At 50.6% G+C, this 25,090-nt stretch overlaps 1 protein-coding gene across 2 annotated transcripts in view; it reads left to right on the forward strand.

Annotated features, from left to right (window-relative positions):
• LOC139250515 (hyaluronidase-4-like) overlaps positions 1-25,090 on the forward strand; it is a 118,000-nt gene that overhangs the window by 55,706 nt on the left and 37,204 nt on the right. For both annotated transcript variants that reach the window (XM_070872889.1, XM_070872888.1), the window contains exon 2: positions 19,619-20,618. In XM_070872889.1, coding sequence (XP_070728990.1) covers positions 19,635-20,618 — 984 coding nt within the window. In that variant the 5' untranslated portion in view covers positions 19,619-19,634. The remainder of the gene's footprint in view (positions 1-19,618; positions 20,619-25,090) is intronic.

Genomic DNA, 25,090 nt, shown 5'->3' on the forward strand with positions numbered 1-25,090 from the left:
GAGTAAAGCTCCCTCTCCACTATCCCATCAAACAGTCCCAGGGCAAGCTAGCACGTGTTAGATAGAGAGTGAAGCTCGCTGTACACTGTCCCATCAAACACTCCCACGGCAGGTACAGCACGGGTTAAATACAGAGTAAAGCTCCCTATTCACTGACCCAGCAAACGCTCCCAGGGCAGGTTCAGCACGGGTTACAAAGAGAGTAAAGCTCTCTGTACACTGTCCCATCAAAGACTCCCAGGCCAGGTACAGGATGGGTTAGATACAGAGTAGAGCTCCCTCTACACTGTCACATCAAACACTCCCAGGACAGGTACAGCACAGGTTAGATACAGCGTAAAGCTCCCTGTACACTGTCCAATCAAGCACTCCCAGGGCAGGTAAGGCATGGGTTAGAAACAGAGTAAAGCTCCCTCGACACTGTCCAATCAAACACCCCTAAGGCAGCTGCAGCATGGGTTAGATACAGAATAAAGCTCCCTCTACACTGTCACATCAATCATTCCCAGGACACGGACAGCACAAGTTAGATACAGAGTAAATCTCCCTCTACACTGTCCCATCAAGGACTTCAGGGCAGGTACAGCATGTGTTAGGTACAGAGTAAAGCAACCACTACACTGTCCCATCACGGACTCTAGGGCAGGCACAGCACGGGTTAGGTACAGAGAAAAGCAATCACTACACTGTCCCTTCAAAAACTCCCAGGGCAGGTACAGCACGGGTTAGATACAGAGTAAAGCTCCCTCTACACTGTCCCATGAAACACTCACAGGGAAGATACAGCACGGGTTAGATGCAGAGTAAAGCTCCCTCTACACTGTCCCATCAGTCACTCCCAGGGCAGGTACAGCACGAGTCAGATACAGAGTAAAGCTCCCTCTACACTGTCCCATCAATCACTCCCAGGGCAGGTACAGCACGGGTTAGATACAGAGTTAAGCTCCCTCTTCACTGTCCCATCAAACACTCACTGGGAAGATACAGCGCGGATTAGATAGAGAGTAACTCACCCTGTACAGTGTCCCATCAAACACTCACAGGGCAGGTACAGGATGGGTTAGTTAGGAGTAAAGCTCTATCCACACTGTCCCATCAAACACAACAGGCAGGTACAGCACGGGTTTGATACAAACTAAAGCTCCCTTTCCACTGTCCCATCATATACTCCCAGGGCACGATATCACGGGTTAGATAGAGAGTAAATCTCCCTGTACACTGTCGCATCAATCACTCTCAGGGCAGATACAGCACGGGTTCGATACAGAGTAAAGCTCCCTATACACTGTCCCGTGAAACATTCATCCGGAGGTACAGCACGGGTTAGATACAGAGTAAAGCTCCCTCTACACTCTCCATCAAACACTCCCAGGGCAGGTACAGCACAGGTTAGAGACAGAGCAAAGCTCCATAAACACTGTCCCATCAAACACTCCCAGGGCAGGTACAGCATGGGATAGATACAGAGTAAAGCTCCCTCTCCACTGTCCCATCATATACTTCCAGGGCACGATATCACGGGTTAGATGGAGAGTAAAGCTCCCTGTACACTGTCCCATCAAACACTCCCAGGGCAAGATAGCATGGGTTAGATAGAGAGTAAATCTCCCTGTACACTGTCGCATCAATCACTCCCAGGGCAGGTACAGCAAGGGTTCGATACAGAGTAAAGCTCCCTCTACACTTTCCCACGAAAAACTCACAGGGAAGGTACAACACGGGTTAGATATAGAGTAAAGCTCCCTCGACACTGTCCCATCAAACACTCAAAGGGAAAGTACAGCACGGGTTAGCTACAGAATAAAGCTCCCTCTACACTGTCCCATCCTACACTCCCTGGGCAGGTACAGCATAGGGTAGATACTGAGTAAAGCTCCCTCTATACTGTCCCATGAAACACTCACAGGGCAGATACAGCACGGGTTAGATACAGAGTAAAGCTCCCTATGCACTGTCCCATCAAACACTCACAGGCAGGTACAGCACGGGTTTCAAACAGACGAAAGCTCTCTCTTCAATGTCCCATCAAACACTCCCAGGGCAAGATATCACAGGTTAGATTGAGAGTAAAGCTCCCTGTACATTGTCCCATCAAAGACTCTCAGGGCAGTTACAGCACGGGTTAGAAACAGAGTAAAGCTCCCTCTACACTGTCCCATCAATCACTCCCAGTGCAGGTATAGCACAGGTTAGTTACAGAGTAAAGCTCCCTCTACACTGTCCCACGAAACACTCACATGGAAGGTACAACACGGGTTACATACAGAGTAAAGCTCCCACTCCACTGTCCCATCAATTAGTCCCAGGGCACGATTGCACGGGTTAGATAGAGAGTAAAGCTCCTTGTACACTGTCCCATCAAAGACTCCAGGGCAAGATCGCATGGTTTTGATCAAGAGTAAAGCTCCCACGACACTGTCCCATCAAACACTCGCAGCGCAGGTACAGCACGGGTTAGAGCCAGAGTAAAGCTACATAAACACTGTCCCAACAAACCGTCCCAGGCCAGGTACAGCATGGGATAGATACAGAGTAAAACTCCCTCTCCACTGTCCCATCAAACACTTGCAGGGCAGGTACCAGCACGGGTTAGAGACAGAGCAAAGCTCCATAAACACTGTCCCATCAAACACTCCCAGGGCAGGTACAGGATGGGATAGATACAGAGTAAAGCTCCCACTCCACGGTCCCATCAAATACTCCCAGGGCACGATTGCACGGGTTAGATAGAGAGTAAAGCTACCTGTACACTCTCCCATCAAAGACTCCAGGGCAAGATAGCACGGATTTGATCAAGAGTAAAGCTCCCACGACACTGTCCCAACAAACGCTCCCAGGGCAGGTACAGCATGGGATCGATACAGAGTAAAGCTCCCTCTACACTGTCCCATCAAACACTCCCAGGGCAAGATAGCATGTGTTAGATCGAGAGTAAAGCTTCCTTTACACTGTCCCATCAATCACTCACAGGACAGGTACAGCACGGGTTAGAGACAGAGCAAAACTTCATCTACACTGTCCCATTTAACATTCCCAGGACAATTACAGCACGGGTGAGAGACAGAGTAAAGCTCCATAAACACTGTCCCATCACACACTCCCAGGACAGGTAGAGCACGGGTTAGATACAGAGTAAAGTTCCCTCCACACTGTCCCATTAAACACTCCCAGGGCAGGTACAGCACGAGTCAGATATACAGTAAAGCTCCCTCTTCACTGTCCCATCAAAAACTCACAAGGAAAGTACAGCACAGGTTAGCTTCAGAATAAAGCTCCCTCTACACTGTCCCATCCTACACCCCGAGGGCAAGTACAGCATCGGTTAGATACAGAGTAAAGCTCCCTCTACACTGTCCCATCAAACACTCCCAGGGCATGTACAGCATGAGTTAGATACAGAGTAAAGCTCGCTCGCCACCGTCCCATCAAACACTCCCAGGGTATGTACAGCATGAGTTAGATACAGAGTAAAGTTCCCTCTCCACCGTCCTACCAAACACTCACAGGGCAAGATAGCATGGGTTAGATAGAGAGTTAAGCTCCCTCTACACTGTCCCATAAACATGCCCAGGGCAGGTACAGTACGGGTTAGAGACAGAGCAAAACCCCATCTACACTGTCCCATTTAACATTCCCAGGACAATTACAGCACGGGTTGGATACAGAGGAAAGCTCCCTTAACACTGTCCCATCAAACAACTCCCAGGGTAAGATAGCACGGGTTAGATAGAGAGTAAAGCTCCCTGTACATTGTCCAATCAAACACTACCAGGGCAGGTACAGCACGCGATAGATAAAGAGTAAAGCTCCATAAACACTGTCCCATCACACACTCCCAGGACAGGTAGAGCATGGGTTAGATACAGAGTAAAGCTCCATCAACACTGTCCCATCAAACACTCCCAGGGCAAGATATCACAGGTTAGATTGAGAGTAAAGCTCCCACTACACTGTCCCATCAATCATGCCCAGGTCAGGTACAGCACGAGTCAGATACAGAGTAAAGCTCCCTCTACACTATCCCATCAAACACTCCCAGGACAGGTACAGCACGGGTGAGAGACAGAGTAAAGCTCCATAAACACTGTCCCATCACACACTCCCAGGACAGGTAGAGCACGGGTTAGATACAGAGTAAAGCTCCCTCTACATTGTCCCATCAAACACTCACTGGGAAAATACAGCACGGGTTAGATACAGAGTAAAGCTCTCTCTGCACTGTCCCATGAATTACTGCCAGGGCAGGTACAGCACAGGTTAGACATCGAGTAAAGCTCCCTCTACACTGTCCCATCAAACACTCCCAGGGCAGGTATAGCACGGGTTAGATACAGAGTAAAGCTCCCTCTGCACTGTCCCATGGAACACTCACAGGACAGGTACAGCACGGGTTCGATACAGAGTAAAGCTCCCTCTACGCTGTCCCATTAAACACTCCCAGGGCAGGTACAGCATGAGTTAGAAACACAGTAAAGCTCCCTCTATACTGTTCAATCAAACACTCTCTGGGCAGGTACAGCATAGGGTAGATACTGAGTAAAGCTCCCTCTATACTGTCCCATCAAACACTCCCAGGACAAGATAGCACGGGTTAGAGACAGAGTAAAGCTCCATAAACACTGTCCCATCAAACACACCCAGGGCAGGTACAGCATAGGGTAGATACTGAGTAAAGCTCCCTCTCAACTGTCCCATCATATACTCCCAGGGCACGATAGCATGGGTTAGATAGAGAGTAAAGCTCCCTGTGCACTGTCCCATCAAAGACTCCCAGGGCAAAATAGCACGGGTTAGATAGAGAGTAAATCTCCCTGTACACTGTCCCATCAAAGACTCCCAGGGCAGGTACAGCACGGGTTAGGTCCAGAACAAAGCTCCCACTTCACTGTCCCATCAAACACTCCCAGGGCAGGTACAGCACGGGTTAGAGACAGAGAAAAACTCCATCTACACTGTCCCATTTAACATTCCCAGGACAATTACAGCACGGGTTGGATACAGAGTAAAGCTCCCTCGACACTGTCCCATCAAGATAGAGTAAAGCTCCCTGTACACTGTCCAACCAACAGGTACAGCACGCGTTAGATACAGAGTAAAGCTGCCTCGACACTGTCCCATCAAAGACTCCCAGGACATGTACAGCACGGGTTAGAGACAGAGTAAAGCTCCCTCGACACTGTCCAATCAAACACTCACAGGGCAGCTACAGCACGGGTAATACAGAATAAAGCTCCGCCTACACTGTCACATCAGTCACTCCCAGGGAAGGTACAGTACAAGTTAGATACAGAGTAAAGCTCTCTCTACACTGTCCATCAAACACTCCCAGGGCAGGTACAGCATGAGTTAGATACAGAGTAAAGCTCCCTCTACACTGTCCATCAAACACTCCCAGGGCAGGTACAGCACAGGTTAGAGACCGAGCAAAGCTCCATAAACACTGTCCCATCAAACACTCCCAGGGCACGATATCACGGGTTAGATAGAGAGTAAAGCTCCCTGTACACTTTCCCATCAAAGACTCCCAGGGCAAGATAGCACGGGTTAGAAACAGAGTAAAGCTCCCTCTACACTGTCCCATGAAAAACTCACAGGGAAGGTACAACACGAGTTAGATACAGAGTAAAGCTCCCTCGACATGGTCCCATTAAACACTCACTGGAAAGATACAGCATGGGTTAGATACAGAGTAAAGCTCCATCAACACTGTCCCATCAAACATTCACAGGACAAGATAGCACTGGTTAGATAGCGAATAAAGCTCCCTCTACACTGTCTCATCAAGCACTCCCAGGGCAGATACAGCACGGGTTCGATATAGAGTAAAACTCCGTCTACACTTTATCATCAAACACTCCCAGGGCAGGTACAGCACGGGTTTGATACAGACTAAAGCTTTCTCTCCACTGTCCCATCAAAAATTCCCAGGGCAAGATATCACAGGTCTCATTGAGAGTAAAGCTCCCTGTACACTGTCCCATCAAAGACCCCCACGGCAGGTACAGCACGGGTTAGGTGCAGAACAAAGCTCCCACTATACTGTCCCATCAAACACACCCAGGACAGGTAAAGCATGAGTCAGATACAGAGTAAAGCTCCCTCTACACTGTCCCGTGAAACATTCATCCGGAGGTACAGCACGGGTTAGATACAGAGTAAAGCTCCCTCTCCACTGTCCCATCATATACTCCCAGGGCACGATATCACGGGTTAGATAGAGAGTAAAGCTCCCTGTACACTGTCCCATCAAACACTTACAGGGCAAGATAGCATGGGTTAGATAGAGAGTAAATCTCCCTGTACATTGTCGCATCAATCACTCCCAGGGATGGTACAGCAAGGGTTCGATACAGAGTAAAGCTCCCTCTACACTTTCCCATGAAAAACTCACAGGGAAGGTACAACACGGGTTAGATATAGAGTAAAGCTCCCTCGACACTGTCCCATCAAACACTCACACGCAAGTACAGCATGGGTTCGATACAGAGTAAAGCTCCCTCTGCACTGTCCCATCCTACACTTCGAGTGCAAGTACAGCATGGGTTAGATACAGAGTAAAGCTCCCTCTACACGGTCCCATCAAACACTCACACGCAAGTACAGCATGGGTTCGATACAGAGTAAAGCTCCCTCTGCACTGTCCCATCAAACACTCCCAGGGCAGGTACAGCATGAGTTAGATACAGAGTAAAGCTCCCTCTCCACTGTCCCATCAAACACTCACAGGGCAGGTACAGCACGGCCCAGATAGAGAGTAGAGCTCACGCTACATTGTCCCATCAAACACTCCCAGGACAGGTACAGCACGGGTTAGATAGAGAGTAAAGCTCCCTGTGCACTGTCCAATCAAACACTCCCAGGGCAGGTAGAGCATGCGTCAGATACAGAGTAAAGCTCCATAAACACTGTCCCATGAAACACTCACAGGGACTATACAGCACAGGTTAGATACAGAATAAAGCTCCCTCTACCCTGTCCCATCAATCACTCCCAGGGCAGGTACAGCACAGGTTAGATACAGAGAAAAGCTCCCACTACACTGTCCCATCAAACAACTCACTGGGAAGCTACAGCACGGTTTAGATCCAGAGTAAAGCTCCCTCTACACTGTCCCATCAATCACTCCCAGGGCAGGTAAAGCATGAGTTAGATACAGAGAAAAGATTCCTCAACACTGTCCCATCAATCACTCCCTGGGCAGGTAAAGCATGAGTTAGATACAGAGTAAAGTTCCCTCTCCACTGTCCCATCAAACACTCCCAGGGCAGGTACAGCACGGGTTAGATACAGAATAAAGCTCCCTCGACACTGTCCCATCCAACATTCCGAGTGCAAGTACAGCATGAGTTAGATACAGAGTAAAGCTCCATCTACACTGTCCCATCAATCACTCACAGGGAAAGTACAGCATGGGTTAGCTACAGAATAAAGCTCCCTCGACACTGTCCCATCCAACACTCACAGGGACTATACAGCACAGGTTAGATACAGAATAAAGCTCCCTCTACACTGTCCCATCAATCACTCCCAGGGCAGGTACAGCACGGGTTAGATACAGAGTAAAGCTCCCACTACACTGTCCCATCAAACACTCACTGGGAAGGTACAGCACGGGTTCGATACAGAGTAAAGCTCTCTCTACACTGTCCCATCAATCACTCCCAGGGCAGGTAAAGCATGAGTTAGATGCAGAGAAAAGATCCCTCAACACTGTCCTATCAAACACTCCCAGGGCAGGTACAGCACAGTTTAGATACAGAGCAAAGCTCACCCGACACTGTCCTATCAAACACTCCCAGGACAGGTACAGAAGGGTTAGATAGCGATATAATGCTCCCTCTACACTGTCCCATCAAAGACCCCCAGGGCAGGTACAGCACGGGTTATTTGCAGAACAAAGCTCCCACTACACTGTCCCATCAAACACTCACAGGGAAGGTATAACACGGGTTAGATACAGAGTAAAGCTCCCTCTACATTGTCCCATCAAACTCTCCCAGGACAGGTACAGCACGGGTTAGATAGCGAATAAAAATAAAGCTCCCTCTACACTGTCCCATCAAAGACCCCCAGGGCAGGTACAGCACGGGTTAGGTGCAGAACAAAGCTCCCACTACACTGTCCCATGAAACACTCACAGGGAAGATAAAGCACGGGTTAGATGCAGAGTAATGCTCCCTCTACACTGTCCCATCAATCACTCCCAGGGCAGGTACAGCAAGGGTTAGATACAGAGTAAAGCTCCCTCTACACTGTCCCATCAAACACACCCAGGCAGGTACAGTACGGGTTTGATACAGACTAAAGCTCCCTCTCCCTCTCCGTCAAACACTCCCAGGGCAAGATATCAAAGGTTAGATAAAGAGTAAAGCTCCCTGTACACTGTCCCATCAAAGACTCCCAGGGCAGGTACAGCACGGGTTACATACAGAGTAAAGCTCCCTCTACACAGTCCCATCAAACACTCCCAGGGCAGGTACAACACGGGTTAGATACAGAGTAAAACTCCCTCTACACTGTCCCATGAAACACTCACAGGAAAAGTGCAGCACAGGATATATACAGAGTAAAGCTCCCTCTACACTGTCCCATCAAAGACTCCCAGGGCATGTACAGGATGGGTTAGATACAGAGTAAAGCTCCCTCTACACAGTCCCATCAAACACTCAGTGGAAAGATACAGCATGGGTTAGATACAGAGTAATGCTCTCTCTACACTGTCCCATCAATCACTCCCATGCCAGGTACAGCACGGGTTAGATACAGAGTAAAGCTCCCGTTACATTGTCCCATCAAATACTCCCAGCACGGGTTGGATACAGAGAAAAACTCCATCTACACTGTCCCATCAAACACTCCCAGGACAGGTACAGCACGGGTTAGATAGCGAATAAAGCTCCCTCTACACTGTCTCATCAAACACACCCAGGGCAGATACAGCACGGGTTAGATAGAGTAATCTCCCTCTACACTGTCCCATCAAATACTCCCAGGGCAGGTAAAGCATGGGTTAGAAACAGAGTAAAGCTCCCTCTGCACTGTCTGATCAATCACTCACAGGGCAGCTGCAGCACGGGTTGATTCAGAATAAAGCTCCGCCTACACTGTCACATCAATCACTCCCAGGGAAGGTACAGCACGAGTTAGATACAGAGTAAAGCTCCCTCTACACTGTCCCATCAAACACTGCCAGGACAGGTACAGCATGGGTTAGATAGCGAATAAAGCTCCCTCTACACTGTCTCATCAAACACTCCCAGGGCAGGTACAGCATGGGTTCGATATAGAGTAAAGCTCCCTGTACACTGTCCCATCAAAGACCCCCAGGGCAGGTACAGCACGGGTTAGGTGCAGAACAAAACTCCCACGACACTGTCCCATCAAACACTCCCAGGGCAGGTACAGCACGGGTTAGATACAGAGTAAAACTCCCTCTACACTGTCCCATGAAACACTCACAGGGAAGATAAAGCACGGGTTAGATACAGAGTAAAGCTCCCTCTACACTGTCCCATCAATCACTCCCAAGTCCTAAGGCAGGTACAGCGCCGGTTAGAGACAGAATAAAGCTCCATAAACACTGTCCCATCAAACAATCCCAGGGCAGCAACAGCACGGGTTAGATACAGAGTAAAGCTCCCTCTACACTGTCCCATCAAAACTCCCAGGCAGGTACAGTACGGGTTTAATACAGACTAAAGCTCCCTCTCCCTCTCCGTCAAACACTCCCAGGGCAAGATATCACAGGTTAGATAAAGATTAAAGCTCCCTGTACACTGTCCCATCAAAGACTCCCAGGGCAGGTACAGCACGAGTTAGGTACAGAGTAAATCTCCCTCTGCACTGTCCCATCAAACATTCCCAGGGCAGGTACAGCACGGGTTAAATGCAGAGTAAAGCTCCCTCTACACTGTCCCATCAATCACTCCCAAGGTAGGTACAACACGGGATAGATACAGAGTAAAACTTCCTCGACACTGTCCCATGAAACACTCACAGGGAAGGTATAACACGGGTTAGATACAGAGTAAAGCTCCCTCTACACTGTCCCATCAAACACTCACAGGGAAAGTGCAGCACGTGTTAGATACAGGGTAAAGCTCCCTCTACACTGTCACTTCAAACACTCCCAGGACACGTACAGCATCGGTTAGAAACAGAGTAAAGCTCCCTCTATACTGTCCCATCAAACACTCACTGGGAAGATACAGCACGGGTTAGACACAGAGTAAAGCTCTCTATGCACTGTCCCATCAAACACTCCCAGGGCAGGTACAGCACAGGATATATACAGAGTAAAGCTCCCTGTACACTGTCCCATCAAAGACTCCCAGGGCAGGTACAGGATGCGTTAGATACAGAGTAAAGCTCCCTCTACACTGTCCCATCAAGCACTCAGTGGAAAGATACAGCACGGGTTAGATACAGAGTAAAGCTCTCTCTACATTGTCCCATCAAACACTCCCAGCACGGGTTGGATACAGACAAAAACCCCATCTACACTGTCCCATCAAACACTCACAGGGCAGCTGCAGCACGGGTTGATACAGAATAAAGCTCCGCCTACACTGTCCCATCAAACACTCTCAGGGCAGGTACAGGATGGGTTAGATACAGAGTAGAGTTCCCTCTCCAATGTCCCATCAAACACTCCCAGAGCAAGATATCACAGGTTAGATAGAGAGTAAAGCTCCCTGTACACTGTCCCATCAAAGACTCCCAGGGCAGGTACAGCATGAGTTAGGTACAGAGTAAAGCTCCATCTACACTGTCCCATGAAACGCTCACAGGGAAGATACAGCACGGGTTAGATACAGAGTAAAGCTCCCTCTACACTGTCCCATCAATCACTCCCAGGGCAGGTACAGCACGAGTCAGATACAGAGTAAAGCTCCCTCTACACTGTCCCATCAAACACTCCCTGGGCTGGTACAGCATAGGATACATACAGAGTAAAGCTCCCTCTCCACTATCCCATCAAACACTCCCAGGGCAAGATAGCACGGGTTAGATGCAGAGTAAAGCTCCCTCTACCCTGTCCCATCAAACACACCCAAGTCCCATGGCAGATACTGCACGGGTTAGATATAGAGTAAAGCTCCCTCTACACTGTCCCATCAAACACTCCCAGGGCAGGTCCAGCACGAGTTACAGACAGGGCAAAGCTCCATAAACACTGTCCCATCAAACACTCCCAGGGCAGGTACACCGTGGGATAGATACAGAGTAAAGCTACCTCTCTACTGTCCCATTAAACACTCACAGGGCAAGACAGCACATGGTTAGATAGAGAGTAATGCTCCCTCTACACTATCCAATCAAACACTCCCAGGCAAGGTAGGACGGGTTAGATAGAGAGTAAAGCTCCCTGTACACTGTCCCATCAAACACTCCCAGGCCAGCTACAGCACTAGTTAGATACAGAGTAAAACTCCCCCTGCACTGTCGCATCAAACACTCGCAGGGCAGGTGCAGCACGGGTTAGAGACAGGGCAAAGCTCCATAAACACTGTCCCATCAAACACTCCCAGGGCAGATACAGCATGGGATAGATACAGAGTAAAGCTCCCTCTCCACTGTCCCATCAAATACTCCCAGCGAACAACAGCACGGATTAGATAGAGAGTGAAGCTCCCTGTACACTGTCCCATCAAAGACGCCCAGGGCAGATACAGCACTGGTTAGGTAGAGAGTAAAGCTCCCTCTATATTGTCCCATGAAACACTCACAGGGAAGATACAGCACAGGTTAAATACAGAATAAAGCTCCCTCTACACTGTCCCATCAATAACTCCCAAGGCAGGCACAGCACAAGTTAGCTGCAGATTAAAGCTACCTCTACATTGCCCCATCAATCACTCCCAGGGCAGGTACAGCACGGATTAGATACAGAGTAAAACTCCCTCTACACTGTCCCATCAAACACTCACTGGGAAGGTACAGAACAGGTTAGATAGAGAGTAAAGCTACTTCTCCACAGTCCCATCAAACACTCCCAGGGCAAGATAGCACGGGTTAGAGAGAGAGTAAAGCTTCCTGTACACTGTCCCATCAAACACTCCCAGGGCAGTTACAGCACGAGTTAGAGACAGAGTAAAGCTCCCTCTACATTGTCCCATCAAACACTCCCAAGGCAGGGACAGCACCGGTTAGATACAGAGTAAAGCTCCCTCTACACTGTCCCATAAACACGCCCAGGGCAAGATAGCACGGGTTAGATAGAGAGTAAAGCTCCCTGTACACTGTCCCATCCATCACTCCCAGGACAGGTACAGCATGAGATAGATACAGAATAAAGCTGCCTCTACACTGTCCCATCAAAGACTCCCAGGGCAAGGTAGCACGGGTTAGATAGAGAGTAAAGCTCCCTCTACACTGTCCCATCAATCACTCAAATGGTAGGTACAGCACAGGTTAGATCCAGAGTAAAGCTCCCGCCACACTGTCCAATCAAACACTCCCAGGACAGGTATAACATGGGTAAGAGACAGTGTAAAGCTCCCTCCACACTATCCCATCAAACACTCCCAGGACAGGTACAGCACGGGTTGGAGACAGAGTAAATCGCCATAAACACTGTCCCATCAAACACTCACAAGGCAGATACAGCACGGGTTAGATACAGAGTAAAGCTTCCTGGACACTGTTCCATCAAACGCTCCCAGGGCAAGATAACACGGGATAGATCAAGAGTAAAGCTCCCTGTACACTCTCCCATCAAAGACTCCCAGGACAAGTACAGCACGGGTTATGTACAGAGTAAAGCTCCCTCTACACTGTCCAATCAAACAATCCCAGGGCAGGTACAGCACGGGTTAGATAAATAGTAAAGCTCTCTCTACACTGTCCCATGAAACACTCACAGGATAGGTACAGCATGGGTTAGAAAAAAAGTAAAGCTCCCTCTACACTGTCCCACCAAACAATCCCAGTGCAGGTACAGCACGGGTTCAATAGAGAGTAAAGCTCCCTCTACACTGTCCCATCAAACACTCCCAGGGCAGGTACAGCATGGGTTACATCGAGAGTAAAGCTCCCTGTACATAGTCCCATCAAACACTCCCTGGGCAGGTACAGCACGGGTTAGATACAGAGTAAAGCTCCATAAACATTGTCCCATCAAACACTCCCAAGGCAGCTACAGAACTGGTTAGATGCAGAATAAAGCTTCCTGTACACTGTCCCATCAAAGACTCCCAGGGCAGGTACAGCACGGGTTAGGTACAGAGTAAAGCTCCCTCTACACTATCCAATCAAACACTCCCAGGGCAGGTACAGCACGGGATAGATACAGAGTAAAGCTCTCTCTACACTGTCCCATGAAACACTCACAAGACAGAAAGAGCACGGGTTAGATACAGAGTAAAGCTCACTCTACACTGTCCCATCAAACACTGCCAGGACAGTCACTGCACGGGTTAGATACAGAATAAAGCTCCCACCACACTGTCATATCAAACACTCCCAGAGCAATTTAGCATGGGTTAGATACAGACTAAAGCTCCCTCTACACTGTACCATCAATCATTCTGAGGGCAGGTACAACACAGGGTCAGATACAGAGTAAAGCTCCCTGTACACTGTCCCATCAAACACTCCCAGGGCAGGTACAGCACAGTTTAGGTACAGAGTAAAGCTCCCTCTACTCTGTCCAATCAAATACTCCCAGGGCAGGTACAGCATGCGTTAGATACAGAGTAAAGCTCCCTCAACATTGTCCCATGAAACATTCACAGGGAAGGTACAGCACGGGTTCGATACAGAGTAAAGCTCCCTCTACACTGTCCCATCAATTACTCCCAGGGCAAGTACAGTATGGGTTAGAAACAGACTAAAGCTGCCTCTACACTGTCCCATCAATCACTCACAGGGCAGCTACAGCATGGGATAGATACAGAGTAAAACTGCATCTGCACTGTCCCATCAAACACTCCCAGGGCAGGTACAGCATGGGTTAGATACAGAGTAAAACTCCCTCAACACTGTCCCATGAAACATTCACAGGGAAGGTGCAGCATGGGTTAGATACAGAGTAAAGCTCCCTCTACACTGTCCCATCAATTACTCACAGGGCAGTCACAACACGGGTTAGATACAGAGTAAAGCTCCCTGTACACCATCCCATCAAACACTCCCAGGACAGGTACTGCACGAGTTAGAGACAGAATAAAGCTCCATAAACACTGTCCGATCAAACACTCCCAAGGCAGGTACTGCATGGGATAGATACAGAGTAAAGCTCCCTCTTCACTGTCCTATCAAACACTCCCAGGGCAAGATAGCACGGGTTCGATAGAAAGTAAAGCTCCTTGTACACTGTCCCATCAAACACTCCCAGGGAAGGTACACCACGGATTAGATACAGAGTAAAGCTCCCACTCCACGGTCCCATCAAACACTCCCAGGGCAGGTAGCGCACGAGTTCGATACAGAGTAAAGCTCCCTCTACACTGTCCAATCAAACACTCATAGGGCAGGTACAGCATGGGTTAGATACAGAGTAAAGCGCCCTGTACACTGTCCCATCAAACACTCCCAGGGCAGGTACAGCACGGGTTAGAGAGAATAAAGCTCCCTCTGCACTGTTCCATCAAACACTCCCAGGACAGGTACAACACGGGTTAGATACAGTGTAAAGCTCCCTCTACACTGTCCCATCATGCACTCCCAGGGCAGGTACAGTATGGAATAGATACAGAGTAAAGCTCCCTCTACACGGTCCCATCAAACATTCCCAGGACAAGTACAGCATGGATTAGATACAGAGTAAAGCTTCCTCTACACTGTCCCAACAAACACTCACAGGGCAGGTACAGCACGGGTTAGACAGAGTAAAGCTCCTTCTACACTGTCCCATCAAACACTTCCAGGGCAGATACAGCATGGGTTATAAACAAAGTAAAGCTCCCTGTACACTGTCCAATCAAACACTCCCAGGACAAGTAGAGCATGGTTTAGATACAGCTTAAAGTGCCCTGTACATTGTCCCATCAAACACTCCCAGGGCAGGTACAGCACGGGTTCGATACAGAGTAAAGCTCCCTCTCCACTGTCCCATCAAACACTCCCAGGACAAGATAGCATACATTGCATAGAGAGTAAAGCTGCGTCTACATATCCCATCTTGGGTACAGTTTCACACAGACTGACTCTCTCTGGGGTACAGTTCCGAGGGTTCCATGGAATCTGGATGAGTCCTGGTTGAAAATGAGCTTGGTAAGTGGTGTGCCCCTTTAAGCAGTCTTTGTGTGGATTAAGGCTAGATTTGCAGTCCTGCACACAGCGGAATAACTGGACGTGTGGGAACAATGTCCTTTTATCCGATCATTTACTAACACTCCTAACTTTCATTTCTAAATGCCAGAGTCGTGTGTTGCGGAGAGGCAAAGCTGGTGTTGTTTCCGGCTTTTGGGAGATTGTCTGTAATCCGCTGATCCCGAGAGTGCAGGAGGACTCGGAGAGCGGCGGATTTAGCCAATCCTTCGCACAATCACCGCCTGTTGCCACTCTGAGCGGATTTCAGTATCGGTAGGCTGGGGACACGGGACTGATTGAAGCAGGAGGAGGCAGTGAGGCCGATCCCTGGGACATCTACACTGGTCCTTTGTACCCGGGGTGGGGAGGGGGTCGGGCTGAAGCGAGGGCTTGGCAGCAGAGGCCAGGTCAAGCAGTGAATGATATCATAACTCGATACAACCGAGAGAGCCCAACTTTCACATTCAGCTCCCATCTACCGTCTCATGGGATCCACCCTCATCTCACCGTCATACGGGATCCTCCCCCCCGTCTCATGGGATCCACCCCCATCTCCCCATCTCACGGGATCCTCCCCCATCTCCCTGTCTCACAGGATCCTCCCCTGTCTCCCTGTCACACGGGATCCTCCCCCCATCTCATGGGATCCTCCCCCATCTCCCCATCTCACGGGATCCTCCCCCATCTCCTCATCTCACGAATCCTCCCCCATCTCCCCATCTCACGGGATCCTCCCCCATCTCCTCATCTCACGAATCCTCCCCCATCTCCCCATCTCACGGGATCCTCCCCCATCTCCTCATCTCACGGGATCCTCCCCCATCTCCCCATCTCACGGGATCCTCCCCCATCTCCCCATCTCACGGGATTCTCCCCCCATCTCACGGGATCCTCCCCCATTTCCCCATCTCATGGGATCCTCCCCCATCTCCCCATCTCACGGGATCCTCCCCCATCTCCCCATCACACGGGATCCTCCCCCCCCGTCTCACAGGAGGGGTGGGACTGGCGCTGAGGGGGCTGATGTTATGGGCGGGGCTGATGTTATGGGCGGGGCTGATGTTATTGGAGGGGCTGAGTGTAGGGGTGGAGCTGAGGGTTGGGGTGGGGCTGATTGTTATGAATGGGGCTGGGAGTTGGGGTAGGGCTGGGGATAGAGGCGGGTCTGTGATGGGACGGTGCTGAAGGTTATGGGCGGGGTTGTGTCGGTGCAGGGATGACTGTTGGAATTAATAAGAACATAAGAAATAGGAGCAGGAATAGGCCATACTGCCACTCGAGCCTGCTCCGCCATTTAATACGATCATGGCTGATCCGATCATGGACTCAGGTCCACTTCCCTGCCCACTCCCCATAATCTGTTATTCCCTTATTAGTTAAGAAACTGTCTATCTCCGTCTTAAATTTATTCAATGACCCAGCTTTCACAGCTCTCTGAGGCAGTGAATTCCACAGATTTACAACCCTCTGAGAGAAAAAATTCCTCCCATTGTCTCAACTCCATCACTGCCAGTGATCCCCATCTTATGGGATCCTCTCCCCCACCGTTTCACGGGATCCCCCCCCAACGTCTCATGGGATCCTCCCCCGTCTCCCGTCACACAGGATTCCCCACCGCCGTCTCACGGGATCCTCCCCCTGTCCCCCCGTCTCATGGGATCCCCCCCCCCATCTCCCCGTCCCACGGGATGCCCCCCCCTCATCTCCCCATCTCACGGGATCCGCCTCTCTCTCCCCATCACACAGGATCCTCCCCCATCTCACGGGATTCACCCCTGTCTCCCCATCTCACGGGATCCTTCCCTGTCTCCCCATATCACGGGATCCTCCCCAATCTAACTGGCACACGGGATCCTCCCCTCCTCCCCGTCACGTATTCTAAGATGATGCCCCCCAGTTCTAGACTACCCCATCAGTGGAAACATCCTCTCTGCATCCACCTTGTCAAGCCCCCTCATAATCTTAAACGTTTCTCATTCTTCTGAATTCCAATGAGTAGAGGCCCTTTCCTCATAAGTTAACCCCCTCATCTCCGGAATCAACCTAGTGAACTTTCTCTGAACTGCCTCCAAAACAAGTATATCCTTTCTTAAATATAGAAACCAAAACTGCACGCAGTATTCCAGGTGTGACCTCACCAATACCCTGTATAACTGTAGCAAGACTTCCCTGCTTTTATACTCATCCCCTTTGCAATAAAGGCCATGATTCCATTTGCCTTCTTGGTCACTTGCTGTACCTGCATACTAACCTTTTGTGTTTCATGTACAAGTATCCCCAGGTCCTGCTGTACTACAGCACTTTGCAATTTTTCTCCATTTAAATAATAACTTGCTCTTCCATTTTTTTCTGCCAAAGTGCATGACCTCACACTTTCCAACATTATACTCCATCTGCCAAATTTTTGCCCACTCACTTAGCCTATCTATGTCCTTTTGCAGGTTACTTTGAGTCCTCCTCAAACATTGCTTTTCCTCCCATCTTTGTAGCATCAGCAAACTTGGCAATGTTACACTCGGTCCCTTCATCCAAGTCGTTAATATAGATTGTAAATAGTTGGGGTCCCAGCACTGATCCCTGCAGCACCCCACTAGTTACTGATTGCCAACCAGAGAATGAACCATGTTGGGACAGGGCTGATGTTATAGGCGGGGCTGAGTGTAGAGGCAGGGCTGTTGGGGCGGGGCTGATGTTATGGGTGGGGCTGGGGATATGGGCGGGGCTGGGATGTTGATGTTGGTCTGGGGGTAGGGGCGGGGCTGAGCGTTGGGGCGGGGCTGATGTTATGGGTGGGGCTGAGGGTATGGGCAGGGCTGAGTATAGAGGCAGGACTGTTGGGGCAGGGCTGATGTTATTGGCGGGTCTGAGGGTCGGGACAGGGCTGGGGGTATGGGCGGGGATGGGGGCGGGGCTGATGTTATGGGAGGTGCTGAGGGTAGGGGCAATGGAGTCGGCGATGAGGAGGGGAGTGTGGGGGAGGGGAGTGTGGGGGAGGAGCGTGTGGGGGGCGTTGGGGGAGGAGAGTGTGGGGGGCGTTGGGGTAGGGGTGTGGGGGGCGTTGGGGTAGGGGTGTGGGGGGCGTTGGGGTAGGGGTGTGGGGGGCGTTGGGGGGGAGGGGAGTGTGGGGGGAGGGGCGTGGGGTGGGAGGAGTGTGTGGGGGGAGGGGAGTGTGTGGGGGGAGGGGGAGTGTGGGGGGAGGGGCGTGGGGTGGGAGGAGTGTGTGGGGGGAGTGGAGTGTGAGGGGGGAGGGGAGTGTGTGGGGGGGAGTGTGGGAGGGTGTGTGCGGGGGGTTGTGTGGGAGGGTGTGTGGGGGGAGTGGAGTGTTTGGAGGGAGGGTAGCGTGGGGGGGGGAGTGTTTGAGGGGGTGTGGGGGGTGTGGGGAGGTTGGGTGGGGGGGAAGTGTGTGGAGGTTGGGTGGAGGGGAAGTGTGTGGAGGGGAGGGAAGTGTGTGGAAGGGAGTGTGGGCGGGAGGGGAGTGTGGATCGGGGGGATGGGGAACGAGGATAATGGCGTCGGTTATCCGAATGTTGAGCTAGCAGAAATCATGACTCATCCAGACTGGATGTTGGACAGCACAAAGCTGGTCAGTGGGTCAAAAGATCAATGAGCCAATGGATCAAAGGGTCAGTGGGTCAATGGGTCAAAGGGTCAAAGGGTCAATGGGTCAAGAAACACACCTGAAATATCAGAACCAGCTGCTGATTGACCTACTGCATATTTCCCATATTTTGTATTTTTATTTCATTATTCGGGTATTTGCAGCTTTTAGTTCACAAGCAGACTGGGCCTCGGTTTATAACGTTCACTGACTCGCTCTACACTGAATTGTCAGCCTCGATTCTGTGTGAGCTTTGACCAAGTGTAGTGTCTTCATCCCTGGGGCTTGCTGAGTATTTGTCCATAGGCCTGGACAGCCGGCACTGGTTGGTCGCTAGTTGGTCACCAATTGGTCAATAGTTGGTCACGGGTTGGTCACGGGTTGGTCAATGGTTGGTCACCAGCTGGTCACTGCTCCTCGAGAGCATTTGGGAAACTGCATCTTTTGAGAGAAATTAAATCAGGGGCTGGGCAGGTTTGGAAGCTCAGGGTCTATTGGTCGATGTTGACACTGGAGCAAATCGGTCAATCTCAGTCCCACCCAATCTGCTCACTGCTCACGTTTCTTTTATTTTCAATATTGTGGTGAAAATCTCACGAGGCCCAAGCAGAACAAATCCTGCTCACAATCCCAGCTACTGAGAGCTCTACTGAGTGTAACCATGGTAACTGAAGGAGTTGTGCAGTTGCAGCTTTATTACTTGGTTACCTGTCACTAGTTGCTCGTTGCCGAGACACAAACTAACAACTTTGCTGGTTGTCGCAGGTTGACCGAGTGACCGATGGACGTTAGCTGGTGTGGACCAGATTGGCGATGTGGTCAGACCAATTCATCGCTCCCTCCAGCCACCACCTTCATCCTCAGCACAGCCCTGTGCCTGGTGCTGATGCTCGACAGCGCCCACTGTCAGGTCATCAAAGAAGCCATGCCCCCTTTAATGCAGAACCAGCCCTTTCTGGTCATCTGGAACATTCCGACTGAGAATTGCAGGATTCACCGAGGGGTCGATCTCCACCTAAACGACTTTAATATAGTGACTAATGAGAACGAAGCTTTTATGGGAGGGAATATCACGATATTTTACATCGAACAGTTAGGAAAATATCCCTACTATGAAGACGGCCACGCTATCAATGGGGGCTGCCCCCAAAACACAAGCCTGATCAAGCACCTGAATAAGATGGAAGTCGACATCAGGAGGTACTTGCCCTCCAGATCCTACAAGGGTCTGGCAATCATCGACTGGGAGGAATGGAGGCCACAGTGGGTGCGTAACTGGGGCAATAAATCAATCTACCGGGAGAAGTCACAGAAACTAGTCGAAGACAAGAACCCGGGCTGGTTGCCCGCGCGAGTCCTGAAGCAGGCCCAGTGGGAGTTCAACACAGCAGCAAAGAAGTTCATGAGCCAGACTCTGAGGGTAGGGCAGATGCTCCGGCCCCAGGCATTGTGGGGGTTCTACCTGTTCCCGGACTGTTACAATTACCATTACAACTCCAACTTCTCCACCTTCAATGGGCGCTGCCCTGATATTGAGCTTGAACGCAATAATGAACTGATGTGGCTCTGGTCTTACAGCAACGCTCTGTACCCGTCCATTTACATGGAGGAAGTCTTAAAATCATCGGAACAAGGGCGGCGCTTTGTGCGAGCGCGAGTGGAAGAGGCCATGCGCGTGTCATTGATGACAGGCTCCAAGTGCGCACTACCGGTGTTTGTGTACTCCCGCTCACACTATGCTTACACCTTCACACCTATGACACAGGTAGGTGTGACACAGTAACTAATGGTTCAGTCATATCATCAAACGGCTGTTCCCCAGCACTGGGGCCGCTGTCCGATCAGTGACCAGAGCCAGTCATGGGTAAATGGCGTTGAGCGTAAGGTCAGACAAAGATTTCACTTAGTTTACAGAATCTCTCCTCGTGGAGAGGCCTTAATTGAGTAGAGAGATTGTGGGCTGTACCAATGAGTAGAGTGACAGTGCGCTGTACCATTGAGTAGCGGGACTGTGGGCTGTAGCATTGAGTAGGGGGACTGTGGGCTGTAGCATTGTCTCATAAACTAGACACTCCCGGGGTCAATGGCAAATTTTCTGAAATCTGATATCAGGGCTGCAGTTGGTCTCAGTGCCTGGTTTAGGTGTCAGTTGTGGCTCAGTGGGTCTCACTGTCGCCTCTGAGTCAGAAGGTCGTGAGTTCAAATCTCACTCCAGAAACTTGAGTACATATTCTAGGCTGACACTCCAGTGCAGTACTGAGGGAACACTACACTGCACTGTCAGAGGGGCAGTACTGAGAGAGCGGTGCACTGTCGGAGAGGCAGTACTGAGAGAGCGGTGCACTGTCGGAGAGGCAGTACTGAGAGAGCGGTGCACTGTCGGAGAGGCAGTACTGAGAGAGCGGTGCATTGTCGGAGGGGCAGTACTGAGGGAGCTCTGCTGCACTGTTGGGATGGCAGTACTGAGGGAGCTCCACTGCACTGTCGGAGGGGCAGTATTGAGGGAGTGCTGCACTGTCGGAGGGACAGTACTGAGAGAGCACTGCACTGTCGAAGGGGCAGCAATGAGGGAGCGCTGCACTGTCAGAGGTGCTGTCTTTTGGATGAGACATTAAACCGAGGGTCCGTCTGCTCTCTTGGGTGGATCTAAAAGATCCCATGGCACTAATGGAAAAGGAACATGGAAGTTCTCCCTGGCGTCTCAGCCAATATTTATTTCTCAACCAATACCTAAAACAGATGATCTGGTCATCAACACACTGCTGTTTGTGGGATCTTGCTGTGCACAAATTGGCTGCCACGTTTCCTGCATTACAACAGTAACTGCACTTCAAAAGTTCTTCATTGGCTGTAAAGCGCCTTGGGACGTCCTGAGGGTGCCATGTAAATATATGGAGGTTATTACACACAAACAAGCCGTTCGGCCCCACCTGTCTGTGTGGACCACACCGACAAATAGTTTCATCACATTTACCCGTCCTGTTCCCATATCCCTTTAAACCCTTTTCCTTCATCCCCCTCTCCAATCTAATCTTGAATATTGTCACAGTTTCCTGAGAATCTTATCAAATGCCTGACTTTAAAAAACATTGTAAAACAAGTAGAAGAATGACGTAAGAATCAGGGACTGGAGACAGTGTAGGCATTTCATTGACATAAAATATCAGAGGGAGGGGTTGAGGCGAATAGCAGAGAGGCATTTAAGGAGAAGCTGGAGAAACACATGAGGGAGAAAGGAATAGGAGGATGTGTTGTTGGGGTGAGATGAAGAGGGGTGGGAGGAGGCTGGTGTGGAGCACAAACACCAGCACGGACTCAATGGGCCGAATGGCCTGTTTCTGTGCAGTAAATACCTTGTAATATCGCCCCTTAATCTGTTCTAATGAAAACAGACCCAACTTCTTCGTGTTTGTATTTCCTCACTGCGGGCAGCATGCTGGTGAATCTGTGCTGCTCCCTCTCGGAAACCTTCATAACCTTCCTATCGTGTGGAGCCCAATACTGCACACGACTCTCACCGAGGTTATATAAGCTCATCATTCTCTCTTGGCTTTTGTATCCTATACCTCATGATAAAGCCGAGAATTTCTTTAGCTTTTTCACCTTATAAACCCGCGGTGCTGTCTGTAATGTCCTGTGACACTGTGCCCCTAGATCCCACTGTTCCCCCCAGCACCAAATCTGCTCCCAGTCACAGTATCAACACTGTTAATTCTACCCAAATCATCTCGCACTTACTGACAGTGAATTCCATCTGACGCATTTTAGCCCCCTCCCCCTCATCTTATCAAAATCCCTTTGTAGCCTCTTAGAATTAATAATTTTGATATAATTTGCAAATTTCGACCCCACTCACTCTGGGCTGGTCACAGAACCCTGGCAGACACCATCTCCCACACTGGAAAATATGCCCTTCACCTCTACACTCTCTCTTGTAACCAAATCTCAAACTAGTTTGCTATCTTCTCCCCCCTCCCCCCTCCCCCCATTCGGTCCCTGCCCCAGCCCCTGGTCCCCAATCACTCTCCCCTGGTGGAATGCATGTATCTGCATCTGTGTCTGTGTGTGTCTGTGACAGTGTCTCTGTGTGTGCCTGCGTGTGTGTGTGACAGTGTCTGTGAGTGTGTCTGCGTGAGAGTGTGTGTGTGTTTGTGTGTGTGTGTGAGACTGTGATTGTGTTTGTCTGTGTGAGACTGTGTCTGTGTTTGTCTGTGCGTGTGTGTGTGTGTGTGTTTGTCTGTGCATGTGTGTCTGTGTGTGTGTGTCTGTGTTGTAAATCTTTGCTAACGTTCATTGTCTGGGTAAATTGTCTCTCTCTGGAATCTGTGAGGCTGAACCAGTCCGTTCACACTCTTGTTGTTGTATTTGCCCCTGTGACGACCCTTCCGACCGCATATCCGCGCCATCATGAAGACTGCCTATTTCCACCTCCGTATCTCACCCGTCACTGCCCCTGCCTCAGTACCACTTCCACATCCGTTATATTGCCCGTCTCCACCCACCTCAGCTCATCTGTTGCTGAACCCCTCATCCATGCCTTTGTTACCTCCAGACTTGACTGCTCCAACACACTCCTGGTTGACCTCCCGCATTCTACCATCCGTAAACTTGAAGCCATCCAAAGTTTCCCATGTCCTAACTCGCACCAAATCCCGTTCACCCTTCACCCCTGTGCTCGCTGACGTACATTCGCTTCCGGTTGAGGAACAGCTCAATTTTAAAATTCTCCTCCTTATTTTCAAAACCCTCCATGGCCTCACCCATCCTTATCTCTGTAACCTCCTCGAGCCCTACAACCCTCCAAGATCTCTGGACTCCTCTAATTCTGGCCTGTTGCACATCTCCGATTTTAATCGCTCCACCATTGGTGGCTGTGCCTTCAGCTGCCTGGGCCCCAAGCTCTGGAATTCCCTCCCTAAATCCCTCCGCCTCTCTTTCCCGCTTTAAGACGCTCCTTAAAACCGACTCCTTTGACCAAGTCACCTAATATCTCCTTATATGGCTCAGTGTCAAACTTTGGGCAGTGTGTATTTGCAACACCAAAGTTCTGATTCGTCTCCTTGGATGTCAAGACCAGATTTCTGATTGGTCCCCTTGAAGGGTAAGACTCACCCAGCAATTTGCCTGCCTGAGTAATCAAGTACTTTGCAATGTATAATTTGATCCATTCATTCTGACTGCCAGATACCAGAGCTCTCAGTACTGCTTTCAGAGAACAGACAGGGCTCACCCTCACAGCTAAGGACCTTCTTCCTACTCCAACAAGTACTTGACCTCCCCCCACCTCCGAGTTCCTGACCCCGCCCGAGTTCCTGACCTCACCCCCACCCTCCCCCCGAGTTCCTGACCTCCAACCCCCCACCACTGAGTTCCTGACCTCCAAGCCCCCGAGTTCCTGACCTTCCCTCCCCCCCAAGTTCCTGACCTCCAACCCCCCCAACCAAGTCCCCCCGAGTTCCTGACCTCCAACCCCCCACCACCGAGTTCCTGACCTCCAACCCCCCCAACCCCCCACCACCGAGTTCCTGACCTCCAAGCCCCCGAGTTCCTGACCTTCCCTCCCCCCCCAAGTTCCTGACCTCCAACCCCCCCAACCAAGTCCCCCCGAGTTCCTGACCTCCAACCCCCCACCACCGAGTTCCTGACCTCCAACCCCCCCAACCCTCCACCACCGAGTTCCTGACCTCCAAGCCCCCGAGTTCCTGACCTTCCCTCCCCCCCCAAGTTCCTGACCTCCAACCCCCCCAACCACCACCCTCCCAAGCTCCTGACCTCCAACCCCCCCCAACCCCCCACCACCGAGTTCCTGACCTCCACCCCCACAAGTTCCTGACCTTCTCCCCCCCCCCCCCTCCCGAGTTCCTGACCTTCTCCCCCCCCCCCCTCCCGAGTTCCTGACCTTCTCCCCTCCCCCCCCCGAGTTCCTGACCTTATTCTGCCGCCCCCCCCCCATTGTGTGTGGGTCACAGATTGTTAAAAGGTTTATTGGTTATGAAGTGAATAGTGACAGCGTCCTGACTTCCGAATTTTGTCCAGTCCAATAATGTCACTTGTCGCACACGCACCGAGCTTTCTGAGTAATCAAATTACTGCGTAAATCCAGAACATAATCCAGGTCTAGCGGGGAGGAGAGGGGTAACGAGGTACAGATGTAAAGGGGATGGGGTGGGGGGTGGAAGAATATGATCCATCTTCCCATCTGGATCACAAACTCGCTCTTATCCCTCCCCTTTAGAC

The sequence above is a fragment of the Pristiophorus japonicus genome, unplaced genomic scaffold, assembly GCF_044704955.1.
Source record: "Pristiophorus japonicus isolate sPriJap1 unplaced genomic scaffold, sPriJap1.hap1 HAP1_SCAFFOLD_384, whole genome shotgun sequence".
NCBI classification, from domain to species: domain Eukaryota; kingdom Metazoa; phylum Chordata; class Chondrichthyes; family Pristiophoridae; genus Pristiophorus; species Pristiophorus japonicus.